The 23,558-nt window shown below is 45.3% G+C and overlaps 1 protein-coding gene across 1 annotated transcript; it reads left to right on the top strand.

The window, feature by feature from the left end:
* The first annotated feature begins 5,734 nt into the window (after positions 1-5,734).
* Positions 5,735-12,400, top strand: LOC104580378 (lymphocyte antigen 6E). Its single transcript, XM_010227874.2, has 3 exons — positions 5,735-5,840; positions 10,232-10,351; positions 11,514-12,400. The coding sequence occupies exons 1-3, from the start codon at positions 5,789-5,791 to the stop codon at positions 11,720-11,722; spliced, it is 381 nt and encodes a 126-aa protein (XP_010226176.1). The 5' UTR covers positions 5,735-5,788; the 3' UTR covers positions 11,723-12,400.
* The last annotated feature ends 11,158 nt before the right edge of the window (positions 12,401-23,558 follow it).

The following is a 23,558-nucleotide window of genomic DNA, read 5'->3' as shown; positions in this document are numbered from 1 at the left end:
GCAAGAGCATTAAAGTAAAGCAGGGCACAGGCCTAAGCAAAGACAAGGTGATGTCTTCCACATAAATATGCACATAAGGAAGGGATAGAAGAAAAACTAAGTAGTGTCCAGGCACAGGGGCACTGGGAAAAGAAATAGTTGGCATCATACTACTAAACACAGCCTGTCGTACCTGCTCCTGGTTTCTTCACAATGGGAAACATTGAGGGTTTCAGAAGACTGCACACCACCAGACACAGAACCCACACTTATAAAAAGAAGGGTGAAATACAGAGCAGTCAGTGCAAGACTCAGGTTGGAAAAAAAATCCAGAATAAATCATTAAACAAGAGGAGAATGAACAGTAAGAGCTTTGTGCTGCATGTGTCAATCCCACCTGTGACAAGGTGGCAAAATCTGTAGTAAGGGTATAAGCAGTACCTGTCACATTTCTCAGTGCTAATAAAGCTGTTGGCACCATATCACATGCAAACTAAGAAAACAGTCTGGAAAAAAAACACCATAAAGCAGACATAAACTGGCTGGATTGTGTTTTCTAACAAATAACTGACAATGGTTTGCTGTCAAGCTAGAAGAATCTATTAAATGGGGTCCTTTGTGGCTTGCCATGATCCTAGTATGATGTGATTATTTAATTAATGGTTTGAACAATGGATTAGTGAACAAGCTCACTGAGCTTTCAGGCAACAAGCAGGGAGAATCTCCAACTGGATGGGAGAACAAGATGAGGATTCTGAGTGATGAATAAAACTAAGTTCCTAAGGTGAGGATGCACTTTGGTGAGGATAAACACAAGGCTCTATAGTCAATGTGGGCCAATCAGCAGCACAAGTATAGGCTAAAGAATCCCTATCTGCAGCAATTTGGCTGAAAAAGAAATTGCAGAGGGTGTCACACCACATCATAAGATATGTCAAACTTGGGTGGGAGGAAATAAAAGCTTTATTTGAACTTTTCAGTCCATTGAAAAATTGCATACATCACACCAGGAAGTGCAAACTGGCATGTGATGAGATGTGATCCTTCCAGTCTCTTCTCCAGTGGGGAAGTCTGGGCTGATGCATTCTCCTTCCTTTTTGTTGTTCAGTTCACATAGCAGTAAGGAGGCTTTTAGGTAGGGTCAGAAAGGTTTCCTAACATCTAAAGGATGGTGAAGAGCTGGAGTTAACAAGCTGCATCCAGCAGCAGCATATATACTTCAACCTCAAGGTTCAAGATCAACATCAAGATTCATTAAAGTATGACAGAAAAAGATATTCCTCAACATCTGACTGGCTTCTTCTTGAGCGATGTAGAATGAACTCCGCTGCTGCCCTTGGTCCCCTCTAGTTCTCCCTTCTATCATTCCCATGTACCTGTTGTGGCTGCTGATTCCATTCATTACAACGTAACTGTGCCGAGCTGTGCTGCAGCTGAGCTGTGTAAAGCAAATCTTTATGCAAAGATGCTTATCATCAGACATGAACTAAAGATGGTCCTCCATTGGAATTTTGTAGGGGTCTCACTCCAAAGGATATTCATCCCCTAAAATGAATCTTGGGTTCCCAGGATCTCAGGCAACAAGCATAAGCAATAGATAGGCTGAGCAGGTGAGTCAGCTCTGCATGATACCTATGTCATATCTTATTACCCTCTTCAGCTGACTTTTCAGCTAGGAAAATCTCTTACCATCAAGCAATGTCCCCTGTCACACAGGGAGGTGAAAAAGTTTTCAATTTTATTTACCTGGTCCAGGAAGCAGATGCTGACTTTGTGGCCAGTGCTCACAATAGCTCATCTGGGACCAGCCCCTGGCTCCAAGGCCTGCTGGAGCGTTAGATGTTAATCTGCAATTAGATACATGCGTACGCTACCCCTGAGAACAAGAAAATTGCTTCTCTAGTCTGGAAAAAATGAGTGCAACCTAAATGAGTAAAACCTAATGCAAGATCTTCTGGAGGACAAAAATGATTTTATTATTCCGAATCTCCTGGCTAGCTGATTTTGTCCTCTCATACCTGTTCTTGCAGAGTTAATCAGTGTCTCACATGCACCAAGATGTGTGTGCCCAGGTGATCTGGCCAGTGTCACTTGTGTATGAGACATGGACAAGGGACTCCTGCTATGCAGTCCTCATCATCCATCTGGAGTTATTCACAATAAAGAATAACAAACTGATTTCAGTCTGGCCTTTTACAGAGAGGAATGCTGTTATGCTCTTCCCCCCCTTATTTTGCCCCTCTTAAACAAATTCCCTGCATTTTATAGTTCCTTTTTTTTTTCCTTACCTGTTCTTATCTTCTTGAATCCTTATCTTAGGTCAGTTTGTTCTTCCTTTTGACTTGAATGCAATTACAAATAGGTGTTCTAGAGCAATTAACACTTGCCTTTCCTTTTAACTCTTCTGCTGCTATTCCTTCCAGGTGCTTTCACACACACGCACATCTCCATTCTCATTTCAATCATACCACGCAGTGTTTCCATTATGAACATCCACAAGCCCAGCACCTTGTCTAACAGCTTCAGCATGCTTCTTTTTCTGGGGTCTGCTGAATTTCTTGTTTGTAAGAAACTATTTTTGGTGGAAGGAGTGGGAAGAGACTGGATCCCTCTTCCCCACTTCAAACAACCTGGTGATGAGGTCCCTGTTGCAGGTGAGAAGAGACAACCCTGGCACAAGATCCTTCCCAGAAAGATTCAGAACATACCCGCTAAAGAAAAGGTCAGACGTAAGACTGGAAAAAAGGCTACAATGTAGGTCTAAAGTTCACTCAGGAGATAGGCACACCCACAGCATATGTCCAAGGGCCATCCAGTAGACAGGACCACTACATGAGTCCAGCGACCATTCGGGAGCAGAAACAGAAAGATCAGAAACAGAAATGTAAAGAAACTAACTACAATGTGGGTTCAAGGTCCATCCAGGGGTCTGTTGGAGGTAGTCACACCTAGAGCATAGTAGCATAGCCCAGGAAAGGACTAAAGGCTTTTTAAAGGTAAATGAGAGGCTTAAGACTCCAGAGTTAGTGTGCAGAGGGTCTGGAGGTGGATCACTTCAAGTGAGGCTGGTCAAGGCAATTAAGGCCTATGGGTGCACTCAGAACTGACACCATGAGCCCTTATAGGGGAGTTTACAATGCCATAAGACATCATCCTAGAGCAACCTGGAGAGATCAGGTTAATCAGAGTTTAACTTTTAAGTTTCACAATTCTGTCAAAAGACTAGAATAAACAAGATAGATAGAAGATGAGTCATGCAGACTTTGGAAGAGAGGAGGTGTGAAAGTATTGGCTTAACCAGTGCAGACTGAGCATGCACTGGCCAGCAAACGACCTTCACATTAATGGCTATGGGAAAAATAAAAATAAACGTGCAAAATTGACACTAACCAGAAAAAAAAAAGTTCATAAATTTGACTGTGACTGCAGGCTGTGCTTTACATAAGCAAATGAAGATCCTTTTTCAGGAGATACTGCAGCCCAAGGATATGCCTATTATGCACCCACATTTTCAGGAACCTAAGTAGCTAATTGTGAAGTAGCTCAGGTGTGTCCTCTTGGGTTGCAGCAGAGATCAGCCCATCGAGGAGATGGAGGACAGTGAGTTGTTTGGCACTGTAGACAGCAAGGAAGCCCACTCCAACAGGTGCAGGTGCTCAGACCTGCAAGCAAAGGCTGAATCATGCAGTACAGCATTTTGCTGTATGTTACTGCGCCGAATTTTGCAATCTGCTCTACAACAGCGTAGCCTGGGTAAGGAGGCAAGAGATGTGAGTCTTGCCTGGTGAACATTTCTGAAGGGCTTCCTAATCCAGCACATATTCCCCTGTAGAGAAGTGGTCCCTGGCTTATCTGTCCACTTACTCTGTTTGTATCACCCCATAGTTAAGCTGCCCCTGCTGAGCCAGCAGTTCTCCAGATGAACTGGTGGGTTGTGTCTTGTCACTCTTAGGTACATTTTCTTCTTTCCTGGACACAGTCAGGAACATCTTGGACATGATTTAGCAACCGCTATTGCTAAGTTTGTGAGAGAGAAAATCAGAAAGCCTATCTACACTTTTCTTGGGGACAGGGAAAGGGTACAAGGCCCTGACATAACAGAAGAGCTGATAGAATGTGCCAATTCCTGGAAATTACATCTCAGATTTAACAAAAACAAAACTAAAACAAACTTTAACAGCAAAACTAAAAGATATGCTGCAAGGCTGGTCACTTATCGTTTAGAAAATGCTATACTGACTGTTACAGCCACAACCTGAATTTGGTCTTTGGACTCTGGATGACGCAGGGGTCTTGTGAGTGCATCAGGATGACGGTGCACTGAGAGTCTGAGTTACGGTTACTCAGGCTGCTGCAGAGCTGAAACTTCCCAAATTTTGAGTATCTGATTTACAGACCAGAAAAAAACAAACAGCCCCAGCAGCACATTCATGGAGACGTTAGACCACAGAAACACAGCCAGTTCCTACTAGAATAACTGGCAATGACAAATAAAATGAGCCGCAGGAGAGACCAGGGAGGTGGAGGGGTTGAAAGCATAGAATTGTTTTCTGACTAGAGGACTCTGAATGCACTCCAGCAAGACAAGAGCCAGCATTTCTTGACAGACCTATTTGCCAGAAAATGCTGATTCAGCAAAATTATGCCCATCTGTGGCATAAAGAGTTTGTCAAACCTGACTGTTTCTTGCTGGCTCACCAGCCATCTCCTCCATTCCCAGACATCCTCAACACACAGCTTCTCAAACTCCCCCACTCCCCTTCCCCCACCAGTGCCCTCAGTGCAGCTAATTTGTGGGAGGCCTTTGCTATTACTCTAGGACTTACTGAACCTGTGTTGCTCCTGCAAACCTTGCTAGTAGTCTGCTCCATGCAATGAAGCCCCATCCTGCCAAGCAGGTGAGGCTGACACATGTCTCAGCGGATGCTGAGCCCTTGTGCCTTCAAGGTTTTTTCCTGTCTAACTCCATTGATACTCTTTGCAATGGCTCAGGGGGCTGAAAGCTACCTCCCTGGGACTGGCATGCAGGGGTCTGTGCATACAATGGGGTTGTTTAAGGTTGGTTTGGGTATGGGAGTGTTATGCATTCCAGGAGGTTTGTACACACAGGGGGGGTATACATGCTGGAGTGTTGCACACACAGGGGGGATGCATGTAAAAGGGGGATTGTGAATGCAGAGGTGTATGTCCATGAAGAGGATCTGTGTGTGTTAGGGGAAGTGGGAGAGCCATGCATGCAGGGGGTTGCAGATGCAGAACTGTGCATGCAGTGTGTGTATGCAGTGAGGGGGAGGTGTTGCTTGTTTAGCTGGGTTGCACTTGCAGGGGATCAGGGCATGAAGGGGACCACGCATGCAGCGGGGCTGAGGTTTGCACATGGAAGGAATCACACAGGCAGGGGGATCATGCTTCAGAAGGGTCCTGCATTCCATGGATCCTCTTGCTCCTAGCTCTTCCGACAGGGAGATGGAAAAGCCCCAATGTGGGGCCCTGGCGGGGGGAGGGGGGGGAAGAGCCGCTGGGCTGGCAGGGACGTGCAAGACCAAGGGAGAGCTGGGCCTGCTCCAAGGGGACCGCCCAGCCCTACAGCGGGCGCGGCGCAGCCCTCCGGGGGTCGCGCCACTTCCCTGGAGCGAAGAAACGAAACCCCGCGCAGCGGGGCAAGGGACCGCGGGAGGCGGCACGCGGCGCAGCCCGGCCCGCGGGGCGGCGCCGCCGCCCTTTCCCCGCCCCTGGCGCCCGGCCCTGCCGCCAGCCCTGCGCGCCGCCAGCCTCCGCTGCGCAGCTCGCCGGCCCCCACAGCCGCACCATGAAGGCTCTGCTGCTCGTCGCGCTGGCTGCGGTGCTGTGCGTGGAGAGAGGTAAGAGATGGGGCACACACACACGACACTTTCGCCAAGGCCACCGCCATCACTCCGAGGTCCCTTCACGGTCCCCCGTTTGGAAGCAGATTGAGGGTGTGTGGGGGGAGGGAGATGCGTCTTTGCAGCGTGAGCGCTGGAAGTTGCAGGGGCGGGGTGGGGGGGGTGGTGTTGCAAAAGGGAGACTGGGTTGAGCCCTGTTCGGGGGCTACTGGGGGTTCTTCCCAAGAGCTGCCCCTCCACAGGGTCCCCTCTTACAGCAGGAACTTCGGGGCTGCTGGGCCAGTGTGTTGAGGTGCATATCTCCAGATGTACGGATTTTGGAGCTGTTCCCAGTTGCAGCTCGAACAAAGAGAAGGGCTGGTTCCCCTCCTCCCTTCCAGCACAGCTAGACGGGATAACGGCGCTGAAATGGGCTGAGATGCAGCAGAGGGAAAGGAGAATGGAGCCCAGTCCTGGCCATGGCTGATAGAGCCAGTTCTGGGCAGTGGTCCTGACTCCTGCCATCCCTCAGCAACATTTAAAGGCAGGCTGGGGGTTGCCAACACATGGGGAGGTGATCCCCTTCAAAGAAACAGGGCCCTGTGAAGCATGTCCTGGTCTTGCCACTAAACCTGAGAACACGTTCCCTGTATGTTAAACTGCAAGTTGACCAAGTCACAGGTCTTTTGTCTTGCCTTACTGGTGACTCCATTTCTACTTATCAAAACTCCATGGGACCGTACAAAACCCCATATTGTTTCCATATGTTAATACTAAGAAAAGCCAAAGAAAGAGCAAACTGGAGAGTTCCTGGCCATCTGCTCAGAAAACACAGACCCTCAGTGTCTCCTGAGAACATCAGAGAAAAGAAACTTTTTTTTACGGCCCTTTCCATGCTCTTTCTCTCTGTGGGGTTCAAGGAAGCAATTGGCGACTAAAGTATTGGGTTAGAGCCCAACTGGCAAGTGCTGAATTCCAGCCTGGAAGATGGGCTGTCCAGGCCCAGGCAGGAGGAGGTTTAACCTTCCCCCTGCCAAAAAGCCTTTCAACATTAGAACAAGTTCTCCTTAGCTGTAAAAAAAGGTTTGTTGCAGTTTTTTTTTTTTTTTAAACCTAACCTTTGTCTCTAAACACTCCCATCATGTTCCCAGACTCTTTCCTAGGAAAAGCTTTACCTGCTGTTCAAAGATCTTGCACAGAGAGTATAAGGCTCTTGTCTGAGAGCAATGGCAAGGAAAAGAGTGTCTGGCAGAGGGACTGAACGGAAGAGCCGCTGAAGCAACAGCATTTTTCATCAGTACTTCAGAGCAGGCATTTAAAGGCTTTTTTTTTCTTTGTGCTTGCTCCTTGCAAGAAGGGACCCAACAAGTGTTTTGTAAGCAATTCCCCTAAAGGATCTGCTCCCTTTCATGAGCTCTTTGTTCCTTCAAGGAGCTGAGCAGCAAACAAACAAACACATAAATACTTCCTGCAGAAGAATGCTGTATTTTTCTAGTTGGATTTTCTAGTTGGTGAAAAGGAGGCTTCCCTTTTATATTGTTGACTCTTGGTTCTTTTTTTTTTTTCCTTCTTTTCTTTTGTAGCTCTGAACTCCAACTCTTTGCTTTGTCTCCAACTGCAGAAAATAATTCTGCCCCCCTTTTCTGTCTTGCATCTAATTCAGCCTGTTTGCTTTCTTTACTCTAGAGTGATGTGTGGATTGGATCATTCCATTATCTAGTTTGCTGAAATGGGAATTGAATAATTCCTCTCTTAAACTATTTTAAAAGACCTTTCCTTCAGAGATTCAGATTCTAGTAACTACTACAGGTGCTACAGGTTATAGGTGTGACAAAGAAAAAGATGGGGGCAGTTTGGAGACATTGTGGTAGGAACATGTCACAGAGAATTTAATGACTAACAACATTTTTATGTGCACATACAAATATTTCTGGTGTCTTTATATCAGTAATTTCCAGGGTTCAATGAATAGCACTGCGCCACTCAGCTTGTATGTTCGGCTTAGAGACCTAATACATGTAGGATCATACATGCTACCATAATGCCCCCAAGAAGCCTGTAATCCATTCCCGGTTGTAGACAGTTTGAGTGAGATGGGGTGAATGAATCACTTCTTCTGTGCTTCTTCTGTGCTTGGCTACAGTTTGCCCTCAGGGTGGTTGTGAGGAGAGGTGCGCGGAACAGGTCATCGGGACTTGAGGGAAGAAACACATGGGGACGAGGAGAGAGCCAGGCTTTACTCTGGGGTCTAAGTATTGAGTTTGCAGCATTACCAGCAAGGTTGAAAATGCCATATGGAGACTATGAGTTCAGCGAAGCGCATTAGCAGTCTTTGACTCAATTGTAGCTCAGTTCTCCTCTTCCTCTGCTAGATCCAGAGGCCATGTCTGCTGATATTTCCTGAAGCCTTTGACTCAGCTGGTGGCCCTGTAGTCCTGGGTGCTGTGTGTAGGTAGTAGCTGCTGTGTTAGCTTAGTCGTGCAGCTCTTCTGTTGCAAACGTTGTTGGGAAATTGATGATACTTTGAAGTGGTATGAGCCCAGTCCAGGAAATTCTTGCTAGTTAGAATTGCTACCACAATTCTTGTTGTGGTATTGTCATTGTTTCTAAACCAGAGTCGTCTGGGTGTCCTGGTGTGACGTTCTGGGCCTCCCACTAACCTGCTTTATTCCCTTTTCTTAAAAAATGCAGCCGTGCTTTTGTTTTCATTCTCTGCCTTGTCTGTAACAACATGGAAGTCATTCCTTAGAGCGCAATTGCATTTTTTTTCCCCAGATGTCCTGTAACATGCTTTCTCTAAGTGAGACAAAATGGAGAAGACCCTCAAGAGTTTTGGAAAACTGTGATGGAGTCAAGGGGGCAGGAGCAGTACTAATACTGCTGAGTCCCTAGCATCTTCCATGGTGACTTGGATCCCTCTCTGTTTTGCATCATGTAGATATCCTGCCTGGTGGAAGGACTTGCAGTTTGAATGCTCAAAATATGAGTCTGTGAAGCAGCAGGAACAGACCTGAGCTGCCTGAGTATGTAGGTCAACAGTTGCAGCGTGGGTATGGTGTACTTGCATGTAAAATACAGAAAACACCATCCATCTACTGTTAAGTGCACGCGTCCTTGCTGAGTCACTGGTACAGGCTGTTTCTGTGACCATTTCCCCGGGGTGAATACAGTTTCCCAGGCTTTACCTCTCCTTGGCCAGAGCTAGAAGAAGTGCAATGCAAGCCAGATTGTGCAATCCATTATGTTGGTGCAGTGTAGGCCATTTTAAGAGACCCACTGAGAAGGAAAGCATGCTTTTTCGTTAGTGCCAGCTCCCTCCTGCTCCAGATAAGAAAGATTGGAGGTATGTGTTGCAGGACTTGTGTGTAATATTGCTTCCTATGAGCATGTCTTGTGGCAGAGGTGAATTGGGAGAAAGACGAAGGCAGTTTGCTGACATCCCCTGCAATTCAGGATAACAATTTTGACTTAAAAAAAAAAAGAAAAAAAAAAAAAGTGGTTATAAATGAGACCTGAGTCCAGGAACTCCTGCAATCCTCTGTAGCACTACAGGGGGCTCATCCCCTGTGATGGCAGGGGCTATAAGACAGATGTGCTCCTGTAGCTGGACAGGGAGAAGTCTTTGTTGTGTTGCTGAAGGACCTGAGTTCAAATGCCACTGAAGACTGTGAGGCAGGAAAGGGCTGTTAGTGTGTGTAGTAGCATGTGAGGCTGCAGGTTGCCAGATCCATTGCTGAGAAATGAGTCCTCTGTCACCGCATCTCTTTTCTTTCCTTTGCCATTGACTCAAAAAATTACTACCAAGGCTGCTTGGAAAACGAGAGCAAACCACCTGTAAATAGCCCATGGGGTTGCTCATAGTAGCTCATCTGGACTTCTGTCTGCACCTCCCTCTCTCCATTGGCCTTGTCCTCTCCTTGCAGGTCTTGCTATAAGGCTGGCCTTACTCTAGCTGAGAAATTGTCTTTTCCACCGTGTCTGTTAGTTCAAGCATAGTCAGAGCTTTGTGCCTTGCCATCAAAGGCAGGTCACAGAATGTTCAAACCTGTATTCTTTCCTGCAATGTTTCTCATCAGTATCTATGACACTTTCAGGTCAGCAGTTGTTGCTTGACTCTGCCCTTGGTGCGAAAAGGGTAGTGGTGACAAACCTCAGGCTGAGCTGTGATGGCGTGGAGGCTTTTGTCAGCACTTGGGCCTACCCAGAGCTCTGTGGAAGATGTTCAGAATGTAATCCATAGATTTGAACCCTCTACTTGGCCAAGCCTGGGGGCAAAAGTCTTATTGCAGATTGACAGAGCCTAAATATCAAGCACCATGGTGCGGTACATGCAACATGTCGGAAGTGGGACTGCTGAGCGGGGACCTCTGCTTGCCAGTCTCTAACGGAGCTATGCCTTTCCCTTGCAGCCCACGCGCTGATCTGCTTTTCGTGCTCGGATGCATCATCCAACTGGGCCTGTCTGAAGCCTGTCAAGTGCGGGGAGAATGAAAACCACTGCGTGACAACGTATGTCGGAGTGGGAATCGGTGAGTGTTGACAGGACCTTCTTTTGCCCATCCTAGCTGCTTTCCCCAGTGACCAGAAGAGGTGCAAGGTTTTCCTTCCCATGGCTGGAAGGAGAAATTTCAGCTCAGCAGCTGAGTGTCAGACCATCCTAGCACATTTTACAAGTGCTGCCAAATAGAGTCACGTTAAAGCTCATGTGCCTGCACCAGAGCCAGGAGTCCGAGGGGAAATTCAGGGTGGAGGGCAAGTTGTTGATGAATCAGTGAAAAGGTGACAGTTGCTGCAGGCTTCCTTGATAGGAAAGCTTCAGGGTGAGCCTTCCTGCTTTTCCTCCGTGTTGGCTGATGTTTGGGTCTTTTGTCCCTGACTCCTGCCTTTGCTGCTTCCCCCTACCATACAATGGGGATGCCAAGAAGGGAGATTTCTGTATTCCCTCTGTAAGTGCCTTTTTTTCTCTGAAAGAGGGGAGAAGCTCCCAGAAAGATCTGGGGGAGGGACTTTGCTCATCTGCAGTGCTTCCCAGGGAAGTGTACCCTCCACCAGTTCCCCTTGATGCAAAGACCCAGCCTGGCCTGCGTTACTCTTCCCCCAGCCCTGGTGCTGGAGAAACCCTCCCTGTTTCATTCCCGAATTGCACACTCTGCAACGTGGGCGGGCTGGTGCATGCACAAATGGAGACCGGCAGGTTATATAAGCTTTGTCGTCTTAGCACAGAGCTAATGGTTTCCTATTTCATGTGCTTGCTGCTAAATATGTGCCAAGCCACACAGTTGAGGCTAATACACTCATGAGCCTCTTGCCGCTGCTCCCATGCTCCCTCGTCTTGCTTGAAAAGCTCCAAAATCAAACTTAGATGCGGTGTTGCAGGTTCTCTTCTTGGACCATAGCTGTCAAATTTGGGCCAGTTGCCTGGAAGGGATGTTTCCAGGATGCTACGCAGCCTCCAGAAGCTGCGTGAAAATTGCTTCTCATTCTTTGAGATGTGTGGGCTGGCCGAGGTTTGTGTTGGAGTCTAATGCAGAGAACCATTCTACCCTCTTGGTGCTCCCCTCTGCAGGTCATGGTGGCTTGATTATCTCAGCCCTGTTATTATCTTTGCAGAGCAGCTGATCAGAATGCCAAGAAATGCTTTAAAACGATACTCTCTGCTTTTTCTCTCTCCTCTCTTTGCCTCCTGTTCAGGCAGCAAATCTGGTCAGTCCATCTCCAAAGGATGCTCTCCAATTTGTCCCAGTGCCGGGATTAACCTCGGCATAGCGGCAGCCTCCGTCTACTGCTGTGACTCGTCCCTGTGCAACATCAGTGGTTCCAGCAGTGTGAAAGCCAGCTACACGATCCTGGCCTTGGGCATCCTGGTCAGCTTCGCCTACGTCCTCAGGGCTCGAGAGTGATGGGGCTGGGCAAGGAAGACCTGTCACCTTGGGCTCATCCTCCACGGAGCGGCGCTTCGGTGGCCGGTGGTGCCCTGTCTTCCAGTGCCCATCTCAGATCTCATTAGCCAATATCTTCTCTGTCGCTGTCCACAAGGAGACCCTGCACTTCTCAGCAGGCCTCAAAGATGATCGTTTCCCAGACTTTATGCTCTTTCAGCATCAGAGACCTGGGAGGTTTGAACTGGACAGTTCTCTTCCTCCTGTGGACATACCCCACTGCACTCTTACACCTCCTGGCAAAAGGTGGATTGTTTTGGAAGGGTTTCTGCTTTTATACCTGTTACCCCTGATTTTTAAGTTTGATTAAAACAAGATTGGGACTCAACAAGAAAGAGTTATCCACAAGCATCACTAAATCCAGTATTTAGATGTTCCTGCCTCTTGCCTCTGCAGAGGTTGCTGGTGCTGGCGTGTTCCAGCACGAGGGTGGCCCGGCCACTGGGAATGCATGACCCAAGGCGGGGACGCATTCCTGGCTTCTGCAGCTGGAGTCTCTTTTTTTAAATAATGGCATTTCTTCCAATGCTGTCCTGACTTTTCTGAAAAAAACAAACAAACAAATGAAGTGTATGTACCTTGTCCCTCTGAGCTCTGTAAGTGCCAGACCTGAATAAACATACTCCTATTGTTACCTGAGCTGGGATGTGTGTTGTGCTGTATGTTTCCTTGCTGAAGCTGGGGAGATTAGGAATGCTGGTATGGAAAACCTGAATTGCAGACCCATCACAAGGACCTTTTAGGTTCTCAAGATGCTTTTGAGTGTTCTTCCTTGGCAGTCCTTTCATGGCAATAATTCCAACTCCTCCCCGTTCCTTTCCTAGGTTAACCTCTCCATGGGACCAGATAAGCATCCCTTTGCCAGCTTGCTTCATTTCTCTCCAGAAAGCCTTTTCCAGATGCATTTCAGTGAAAAATCGTAAGGGTTTGAGTCCAGTTCTGCTCTGTTGGGCAAAAATCAGCTCAATTCCTAGTGAGCAAGAACCCAGGGAGCAGGACCTGTGAACACTAGCCTGCATGTTGTAATAACTTGGTGCCTCAACTGGAGTAACAATGGACAACAGCTCCAATAGCTATACGATGCAGGGCAACAGGTCCATATGCTAAATATAGTGAAGTTGCAGGTGAATGGAGCTGCAACCAGCGGATGGGCTGAGGATGCGCCCAGGCTGTAGGAGGTGACTTCATCCCTGAACCTGCTGCTCCTACTGTCCCCCCAGATCCCGCAATTTCCCAGGTCTTGTGCAGCACGTTCAGGGATGAAATTACCTCCCGCCCTGGGCTGTCACCTCCAGCCAGCTCCCCCAACCATTTAATTACACTTTTATCCCCTCTTAAATGAATGATAAGGAACTCCTTCACTGTGAAAGATCTGTGCAGCTGTAGAGAAATGAGGAGTATTTGCAAAAAAAAAAAAAAAACTTCTACATGTTTTTTATATATCCTTTTCCCCTCTTCCTCCTCTCTAACTTCTAATTAGAATTACGCAGATGTTAATGATGGCTGTTATGTCAGGAGTCACGGGTCATCGTGACATGGCCTGCAATTAGATGATGGGCTTGGTAGGAACTTGCGGCACTTCAGTATCTCCCTGGGCTGGGCTTCGTTCCTCTGGGAACGCCTTGACCTGGCATCTGGGCAACTGCAGGGAAAAGTTATTGGATGCAGATAAGTTTGTCTTCCCTAACTTTGCTTTTGAGAGGTTCTGCCTGAGTTTTTGATGGTTAGCAACCTCCTTCCCAGGGGGAATCCGCTGCCGACCAGTGACTGTGGATGGATGCACTAATCATTACGGGTTTGCTGCGGATCAGATTGCTCTTAAGTCCCCATGGAAGTAATGTCTCTTGGTCCTGCACTCATTTACCCTCACAATGCACCCTGGATTTAGGAGCCAGCAGCATAGTTGCATCCTAAAGCCTGTCCAAGCCTTTGCAAGATGGCCCTGGGAATGCCGCACTGCAGAACCCCCTGAGCTGAAGACAGAAGTGCATAAAACCTGGCTGCAATAGCCCTTTCCTTTCTATGTCTGGAGTTTGGTCCTGAATTTTGGAGCTTACTCGTGCCAGGGACTTGATTGTGCATGGGAGCAAAGGCTGGCAGGATGAGTGTTCAACAGGCTATTTACCCTGTACAGATAGCAAGTGATATTAAAGGCACTGCCAAGGGACAAAATCTGAAGGTCAGTTCAGACACATCCTGGACTTTATAGGCAGGATGAAGAGATTGCATATGGAAATCTTGCATTCTCCACTATCTTTTTGTCTTTCCCCCGTCATGTACTTTTTCTTGCACACTGTCTGCATGAGAGATATTTGCAATTTTCCTTCTTCCATGTCTGGCAAAGACCTTCTTGTTAGATATGTGTGTATTTGAGAAGCAGTCAGGATATGACAGCCTGTCAAATGCCAGAGGTGAAATTCAACTGTTTAATCCTGGGTATCATGTGGTCCATCCTGTCACCTCTCACCATTTCTAGTCCTGCTGTATATGATCTCCCTGCAAATCCCCAATACCTGAAATTATGGCAGAATTTCAGCTGTCATAAAGAGCAAGAGAGAAAGACCAGAAAATGTGCAACTATAGTAATTAAAAGAAAAAAAAAACAGTAGAAAATAAATGGCATTTGCAGAGCATTAAAACTGGTGGCCTGTTAAACCAGAGCGTTTGAACTGGAGAGCTGCAGTGTGGGACAATCCTTACATGCTTTGCCTATGTTTACTTAGACTGTGAAATTAAAGAGCTGAATCTCAGCAGAAATCTTCTATATTTGAGTTCCCTGACAAGAGGTTAAGAGGGGAAGCAGCTTTGCTCTGTACAAGCATAAAATATTCTGGTATGGTTTTCACTAGGAAACCAACAGTTTAGGTCAAAAAAAAACAAAACAAAACAAAAAAAAAAACACTTTAGGATGTATAGCGAAGTCTGCCCAATGGCCTTTGAGATACTTTTTTTTTTCCTTTTCTTTTCTTTTCTTTTCTTTTCTTTTCTTTTCTTTTCTTTTCTTTTCTTTTCTTTTCTTTTCTTTTCTTTTCTTTTCTTTTCTTTTCTTTTCGCAAAAAGGCAGTATTTCTCTTTTATAAAAACACGGCTGTTATGTGGCTTCTCTACACATACTGTCAGAATGGGTAAAACTGTTTACTTAAGTGGGACTCGGCACTGTTCCTTCAAAAATGCCCTTGCTGGAGTACTAGAGTTGTAGTAACTAGAGTTGTCAGGAATGGTTCGCTCCCCGAGCCCCATTTTGCAATGGAGAAGCCCCCATAGGAAGCCTGGTAGCTCCATGTGGGTAGATATGTCTTTGTGATGGAGCAAGGCATGTAGTCCTCTCCACACCTCTCCCATGCCAGTCTCAGGTATTCCCAATGCTTCATACCCTCAAGTGCTTCTGCTATGCTGCTTCACTACCTCTTCTTCACCTGGTTTATATTTTACCATTATCCTCAGCGTTGAGGTTTCATCTTGTTTTGAAGGAGATACTGGGGTGCCCTGCATCCCCCTTTGCTCCTGGAGTTATTCCTGGGAAGCTGCCGTTGGATGCTCCAGGGAAGGGGGATAGCAGCAGCCAGTCTTGCAGGGTGCCAAGAGCCTTGGTGGTGAAAAGGTAGGTCCTGCCATCTACTGGCTTTTGACAGACATGGAAGTGAGATTTTTAGAGACTAGACCTCACCGGTCAAGGCAAAATACTTAAGGCAGATGTAACTGCAAGCATGGAGCCAAAGGTGGGATACAGAGGGCAGGCCTTTAACCAGAGAATTGCATGCAAAGCATACAATCAAAGGCATTAGTGACAAATTGAATGTATTAATTTGTCCAACTCTGTGCCATTAGAGAAATAGAGAAATCAAAGGCATTAAAAGCTGCCCAGCTCCAACCTATTCTCTGGGAAAACTTTTTTTTTTTTTTTTCCCCAGCCAATATGCCATGGTTTCAATCAAAACCCAGAACATTTCATGAAAATATAATAAGCACAATAAAATGTTTCAGAAAAAGAAAGAGAGAAAAAAAGATTGAGCCATTTTTTTTTCAGCATTGTTGAATGATCTCATTTCATTTAGGCTGTAACACTGAAATATTCATATTACTATTAGATATATGTGAGGTCTGTAACTGTGCATTACCATTATAGTAGCAGAATAAGCAGAATAAAGAAACACTGAATTCTTGAAATATGTCAATATGTGTAGTATAAAAGTACAGCATATAATACTTGCTGTTTGATATTTTACTTTAATAAAAATATATGGAATTAATAAAAAAGATGCATTTGGAAGAATTTTGGGGGGAGTGCTTCTGTTTTACCAATATTGCCTCTCAATTCATGCAAAAGAAAGACCTGAGATCTGAGGAGTCCCACCCCCAGGGTGAGGACAGAAGGGGACGGATGCACAACTGAATGTGGAGACAAAGAAAGAGGGCTGTACCCACTCTTGTACTCTCAAGGCCAATGGAGTCTCCTCCCATTGATGGATGAAGAACAGGGATTGTCTTTCCTTTCAACACCCATACTCATAAACATCTTTCACTTGCCCATGACCTCGCTGGGAATGGATAGACTTATCTGTGTGTGTGTGTGTGTGTGTGTGTCTGCAGTGGCTCTTGTTGGAGGAAACAACTATTTTGGGCACATAATGGCCCCTGTGTGGCTCTTTGTGGGCAGCTGCTGCTCTTTTGCACTGCTCAGCCTCCTGCCCGCCCCAAGTGATCAAGTAGACGCCTGGCTCTCCAGAATGTGGGAGGGTTACTGCTGATTTGCAGAGATATGCAGTTATATATTTATCTATTTTTGCTGAAATCTTTACTGTTTTCATGGGCCCAATAGGCTCAAATCCATGGGGGACTATGATCTCAGGGGAATATAAGGCAAAAGAAGAATAGTAGCCATGGGCTTTGGAAAGTTTCTCATGAATGACCACAGGTGGTTTGAAACAAATAAAAGTATCCTTTTTTTTTTTTTTTTTTTTTAAAAAAAGTTACATGACAGCTTCGGCCTGAACTATCTCTTTTGTGAAAAAAGCGCTCCTCCCTCTTTACACTCCCTCCTTGCACTCAGTATTTTGCAGCTTTGCCTATGTCTTCCTCTGGCTTTTGGGCAGAACTGGAGTAGCCTGCAGTGACATGGAGTGTTTTCAGGATGGGAAGGCATTGTATTAGCTGGACACCACTATGGGAAAGGAGAAACCTGCTGTTGAATAAGCTACATGGCTTCTCCCACTTTTCAGAGGTTCAAGCATTTCAGGTAGAGGCTGCTGATTCTCCAGTCCAAGAGGGAGCACCCCTTCCAGCCTCGACCTAATGATTAATGTTTTATCTCAGATGTATCTGTTTCCTTCACTGCGGTCTATATTTTCAGGTGAACCTGGTTCAGTGATACCAACATCTGAAAGTAATTATTGAAACAAAACCACACCGCTTGCTCCCAGTGTTTTGGTTTCAGTTGGCTCTTGCAGGTGTTTCTCACTGGTATCCCAAGAACGTGTTTATCATCTTAGGAAACTAGACACCGTGTACTTGAGAACTGGTCCAAAGCTGGAAAATTTCTGCCTCTCCATCCCTGCCCTTTTTTGAGCACCTCCAGCCTCCATTCAATTCATGGAAAATCCACTTTTGGGGAAGAAAAAGTACCTCTTTGGCTGTTGGAAGTCTACAGAAAACATATTTCTTTGCAAGCTCTGAGTCAAGATCTTACTCGATCAAGATCCTCATTTGGACTAGATGATCTCTAGAGGTGCCTTCCGGCCTTAACCATTCTGTGATTCTATGATTCCTGACAGTGCTAATGGTGGGAAGAAGCTGGGAAGAGGGGAAGCACTTTGCAAGGCTGTGGGAAACTTGCTCCAGTCCTTCTGCTTTATTTGGAGAAAAAAAAGAAGATTAAAAGGCATGCAGAGCCTGCTCTGGTCTCCCTAGGCTTGGCAGCCTGGCCTCTCAAAGTGACACTGGGACACTCTGCTGCCAAGGCTCCTGTCCTGCTCTTAGTGTTTGTGACTGAGACCTCTGCTTTTAATTTACAACTCCAGCTAAGTTAATAAACCTAGTCCTTGCTATAGCAAGAGTTAAACACATCTAAAATTCATTACAAAGCACATGGGAAAAGAGATGTGAGCAGTGTACCATCCTTTCCTTCTCCTTGCCAAGTAGCACCAACAACCACTGGGTGGGTTGTATTTCGCAGGGGGTCTTGTGTTGTCCTTGAAAGCTGAGCCTCTGCTTCTATTTTTTTTTTCCTTTTGCAAAAATGTCAGGGATGAAATCGTCTGTTCATAGGAGAGTCTGAGCTTCACAGGAGATCCTATCCTGAGCCTGGAGCAGCTAAACCTGCTGATTTCAGCAGTCACCCACTTAGAATCACAGCTGTGATCAGGTCCAAAGTATTAGAGAAAGAGTGGCAAAAAAAAAAAAAAAAACCCACGAACAAAAAAAAACTTATCAGTTGTCTTTTGGAGTTCAAGTCCTGCTTTCTTCACGGTAGCCTAGACAGGCTGGATTTTTTTTTCCTAGGAATCCATCCATCACTCCTGCCCTCTCTCCCTACCTTCTTTTCTCCCTTGTTTTTTCCTTTCCTTCTCTCCTGGGCAGATGGGTTGGGACCAGGAATTTGCATTTTCTTCTCTTGACAGAAGGTGGCAGCATCATGTCCCAGATCTGCCACAAAAATCACATCTGAGATGGATGCGCTGGATGGGTGTTTTGATGGGTCAGGGCAACAAGCCCCTTCTACTAAGGGTCATGATGCAGCAAGAAGTTCATCTGGAGCCTGGGGAGGCCAGAAGAACAGCATTAGCTCAGGGCAGTCTTCACTGCAAAGCTCCGAGTGCTGCGGTTCTGTGCAAGTCTAAACTACGCATGAAGGCTACAACTCACCTACCTTGACTTGATCCATAGAAACCACCTCTAGCTGTTTTGACCAGCTGACAGATCCTTACTAAGTTCCTTCCATGTCGTTTCATGGGAGCCAACAAATAGCATGAGTTAGAGTTAGAGCACTCTGGAGTCTCTTATCAAAACCCTGCTCAGAGGTCTATGATGCTAGATCAAGCTCCTCAGAGCCTTGTCCAGTTGAGTTTTGAATATTAGTTTCCCTGTGCCTCATTCTAATTTTTGAACATCCATGCAGGGAAATATTTTTCCTTATGTTGGATTGGAATTTCCCTCCTTGCAACTTGTGCTCAATGCTGCTTGTCTTTTCCCTGTGCATCAGCAAGAACTTGGCTGAGCCTTCTCTTTGATTACCTTGTCATTAGATCCCCTTCTCTTCTCAAGGCTAAAACAAACAAACAAACAACATACAAACAAACAAAACCCTCCAGCTCTCTTATATCTACTTTTATGTCCTGTGGTCCAGGTCCTGAACAAAAAACTGGTAAACTTAGGATCATGGAGACATAGTGGGATGGTTCACATGACAGGATGGCAAGGCAAAGAAGAGTTGCCCTTCGTGTCGAAGAGCATTAGGAGTGCATGGAGGTCTACCTGCAGACAGGTGAGGGTCCAGTTGAGAGCTTAGGGGTCAGGAGTAGAGGGCAGATCCACCTGGGAAACACTGTGGCTTGTGTCTGCTACAGACCACCTGTTTAGAAAGAAATAGATGAAGGCTTCTGCAAACAAGGGAAGTGCAAAGTATTGTGCAGGCGGAGCAATAAACCAAGGCATCAGGATGGACTGGGGACCAACTAGCTGGAAAACAGGTCTGCAGAGAAGGACTGAATGGATCCTGGTGGGCAAGAGGCTGAACATGATCCAGTAGTGAGCATTCATGACAAACATGGCCAACAGTATCCTGGACTGGACTGGGAAGTGTTGCCAGCAGGTCATGGGAGATGATCCCTCCTCTCCACTCAGCTAGGGTTTGCTCACATCTGGAGCATACACGTCCTCCCACATGGATGTTTTTTTTTCACTTGCTGGCCCTGGTCATCAGACAGGCTGCTCATTTGTCTGGGAAACATCTACCTGCCCCAGCAATTGACTTCATTCCTCAACATAACTAGGGAGGAAAGCTCCAGGAGCCACAAGCGTTTAGGTCATGAAAATCTTCAGGAGGCTCCAGGGCCAAACCTGGGACATTTTTTTTCAGCTGGTGGGAGATGGGCTTAACCTCTCAACTGGGCCATGGAGGTATAACTCACTCTTGCTATTGATCCAGCAGACATAGTCTTGAGGCACACTCCTGCCAGAGGCATGCAGATGTTTGCAGCTTTATGGAGATGAAAGGGACCTGGAGGCAAAATTGCTTACTTCCAGTCAGAGCATTTACTAGCTTACAAGTGTTGTTCTTCTCTTCTGGGTCAGTGAGAAGTGACTCAGATAGGAAAGTATCTCTTGTTGGTTGGATTAAGACTTGAGTGAACATAGTGAATAATTAAACCAGATGACAGCAAAGCTGGGCAAGTGATTTATGTTCCTGCATCATTAACAATGCCTTGGAAAGCTGGTTGTAGTAAATGGTCTTGAAATGAGTGATTCCTTCCTGAGTCAGTCTGGGCTGATGGGAAGGGATAAGTTATTAGCTTAAAAACAAAAAGAAAAAAAAAGGGAAATTACAAAAAAAATAATAGAGAAGGAAAACAAATTCCCACCAGCCATAAATATATGAGAGGCTTCCCATGCACATTATAAACAGAGAGGGAGAATGTACCTTCTTAGCTCCTCAAAAATCCTTGTAGCAATACCATCTCCATGTATTGGAGACTGGCCAGACAAATGATAGATATGAAGATCTCCACCCAGAAGAAGTTAAATGCTAAATAGTTATTAGTCTGAATAATAATCTAGCAGTAAGAGGTACTTGCATGAAGTTCAAAGCAAGAAAAAGCAAGTTGCAGAAAACAAAAAGGTGAATCATTACATATAAGAAATAGGACTTCTTGTAAATATAAATCAGTTGGTTCCCCTATTTTCATATCCTGGTGAGGATCCAAAGCATCACTCATGCACAGGTACAGTGCAAGACGCAAGCCTGGGGTGAAGAGTATGAGCTATAACTTAAGATCCATGGTATTTCCCTGTAGTTTACAAATGGGATGAATGGAAATGAGTGGGATGAGGGGTGCTGCTTGGGCAAGTCCACCATGGGCCCCATCATACTACCAGCCTCCCCTGTGCCCTGACCAGTGTCAAGGTGGGAACCAGTGTGGAGAGTTCTACTGAGCTTTATTTTCCCATCTGCATCTCCCGGCTATAGTAGACTCACCAACCACTGGGTGTGAAAGCCACAGCTACCTGATCAGCATGATGGTCTGGGCTTGTGACACATCAGGTTGAGGGGACACATTCCCCTGCGGTCATGTGCCACTAACGCAGTTCCAGGAATCACTCGTCCTCTATGTGCTTAATCAGCATGAGGCAGGGTGAAGCACCTTATAAGCTTTGCCAGTGTAATTGTTTTAGAGCCAGCCTTAGACACATTGGATCTCGGCCATACATTGTAGGGAATTGTAAGGGCAATTAGTAGGAATAAGGCTGCTGTGACTAATGAGCTAATGAGCAACGCCTGAGTGGAAATGGCTCCAAGAGAGCTGCAGGGTTGGAGTATTGGTGGATTATTCATAAGAAAAGGGAAGATTCAGGCTTTGTGTTATTTATTTATTTATCTATCTATCTATCTATCTATCTATTTATCTTTCTATTTATCTTTCTTTATTTCTCCAGACTTCCCTTTAACTTTTAGAGCTGATTGCTATCACAGGAAGAGATAGAGGAAAACAAAGGTGGCTTTTAAATTTCTTTTTTTCTTGGCATGAGGAAGCTTCACTGCTACAGAATCCTGGTTTCCGTGAGAGGTAGATAGGGGAGATTATGCATCACAGGTGAAATTAATGCTAATTTAATCTCTGGCACTCTTCACACCAGCAGATTAGACTAACCAATCCATGCTGCTGGCTTCCTTAAGTGACTTTCATTAAGCACATTATTTAAAAGTTACCAGGAGAAAGCTATGAACTCCTTAAACAAATCTCCTTTTTAACCCTTTTTAATGGATAACTTAAATAATTATTATGATTGACCTTACAACAGGCCCTGCCAGTATCAAACACGAGGGAAATGAGGATTATTATCCAAGGTCAGCTAGTAAATCAGTGATAAGGTTAAGAATAAACCTCTAAGTACCTGTCTCCAAGGCCTGTGCTCGCCCACATTGCTTTTAGCAATTCATGCATGTCCTCCTAGGGTTGCACAAAAGTAGCAGAAGAGCACTGATATAGAAGGAACATTAGCTAACAGTTAAACCATATGGAATACAAGTCTGGCTTCTGTTTCTGGTGTTGCTACTAATTTATTCCCTGAGTACATAAGAGGGGTAACTAACCCCTCTGCATCTCAGCTTCCTTATGTCTTAACTCAAATAACAATAATGTTTACCCATCTCACAGATATGTTGTCAGGTTTAAGCTATTCATAGGCATGCAACAAAAGTCTTATCAGCTCACCTCCAAATCTACTTTTGAAATAAGTTAGAGCTTCTGTCTGTAAGTATACCTGCTCTGGCAATTTAAGGGATTCCTGCAGACATTTAAAGAATTGCTTAAGGTCAAGAGAAAAGGAGAGTTCAAAATTATCAAGTCAAATAGGCTCTGAATCAAAAGCAGTGCATGCATTTCCCTAAATGCATGCTCACAGATTGCAATCCTTAAACTCTGCCCTGGAGCCAGACAACAAAATACCTTGTGAACCAAAGCACTGAGCACATTTTGAGACTTTTCAGCAGGACCTACTCAGTCTGGTGATCAGGGAGTGTGAGAAACATTTGGAGAGATTACAGGATTTTTCCAGGAAGATGTAACTTTTGCAGGATTGATCACATCACATGGAAATGCCTCTGCCAGGAGAAGGTCTCAGTGGGTGAGGCAGGACAGTTAAGGGGCTTGGCCCAGGTTTCTTAGCCCAGGAGCAAAAAACTTTAAAAATGGCTAATCTTTTTGTTTGTTTCTGTTATTAATAACAACAAACTTCTTAAAGTGCAGAAAAATGTTGTGTGAGTTTGCACGTGAGCACACAAACTAGAAAATATCTCTTTTTAAAACATATATCTTGTGGATTGATGAGGAAGACCTATATGTTTTGCAGCCTTTTTTTTTTTTTTTAAGTTAGTGGAAATCTCTCAACACAATAGGCTGTAATTACCCACAAAAGAAGAAAAGCAGTTTAATGAAAAGCTGTTAGGATGTTCCTATTAGTTCATGTTATTTCTTTGGTGGCTTGCCAACACTGCAAAGCAATTGCAAAAGGTATGCATAAAAGAGGAAACATTTCAGGTGATGCTTATCCACCTGCATTAGATCAACTGCAACGACGAACAAGGGAAATATGTTAATCATTCCCCCCAAACAACCCTCCAACCTGACAAAGTTCAGCAGGGGGTCAGCATTATAAAGATCCTTCCATCCAGAATCCTGCAAGGTAATGAAGATTACACTTCAGAAGTGCATGTGAAACCAATCATCTGGCACACATTGTTCAAGGCCACTTAATACCAGAAAACCAGAAACCACACCCTTTCAGTGTTATGCTTTTCGTAACAACAAAACAAGCACAATCAGCATATCTGCCCTTTCTTAATACGATAATAGAAATCCCCACTGAGCCTGCAGAAGGTCAAGCAAAGAGAACACCAAAATTTCTTTCCTTAGATAATTAAGAGCTGGAAATACCTGTAGAATTTCCATAGGCAGTATAAAGACTACTACAAAGTGAACGTAAAAACAGCAGGTCCCAAATTGTGAGAGTTGTGGATCACCCAGAAGTCTTGTTATTAAGTGAGGCTGGACTTGTTAAAATCATGAGACTATGATAGGAGCTC

The sequence above is a fragment of the Tinamus guttatus genome, unplaced genomic scaffold, assembly GCF_059628265.1.
Source record: "Tinamus guttatus ecotype Peru unplaced genomic scaffold, ASM5962826v1 Tinamus_guttatus_pri_ptg000032l, whole genome shotgun sequence".
NCBI lineage: Eukaryota > Metazoa > Chordata > Aves > Tinamiformes > Tinamidae > Tinamus > Tinamus guttatus.
The sequence above is the reverse complement of the archived record's forward strand: the minus strand, read 5'-3'. Positions and strand labels throughout refer to the sequence as shown.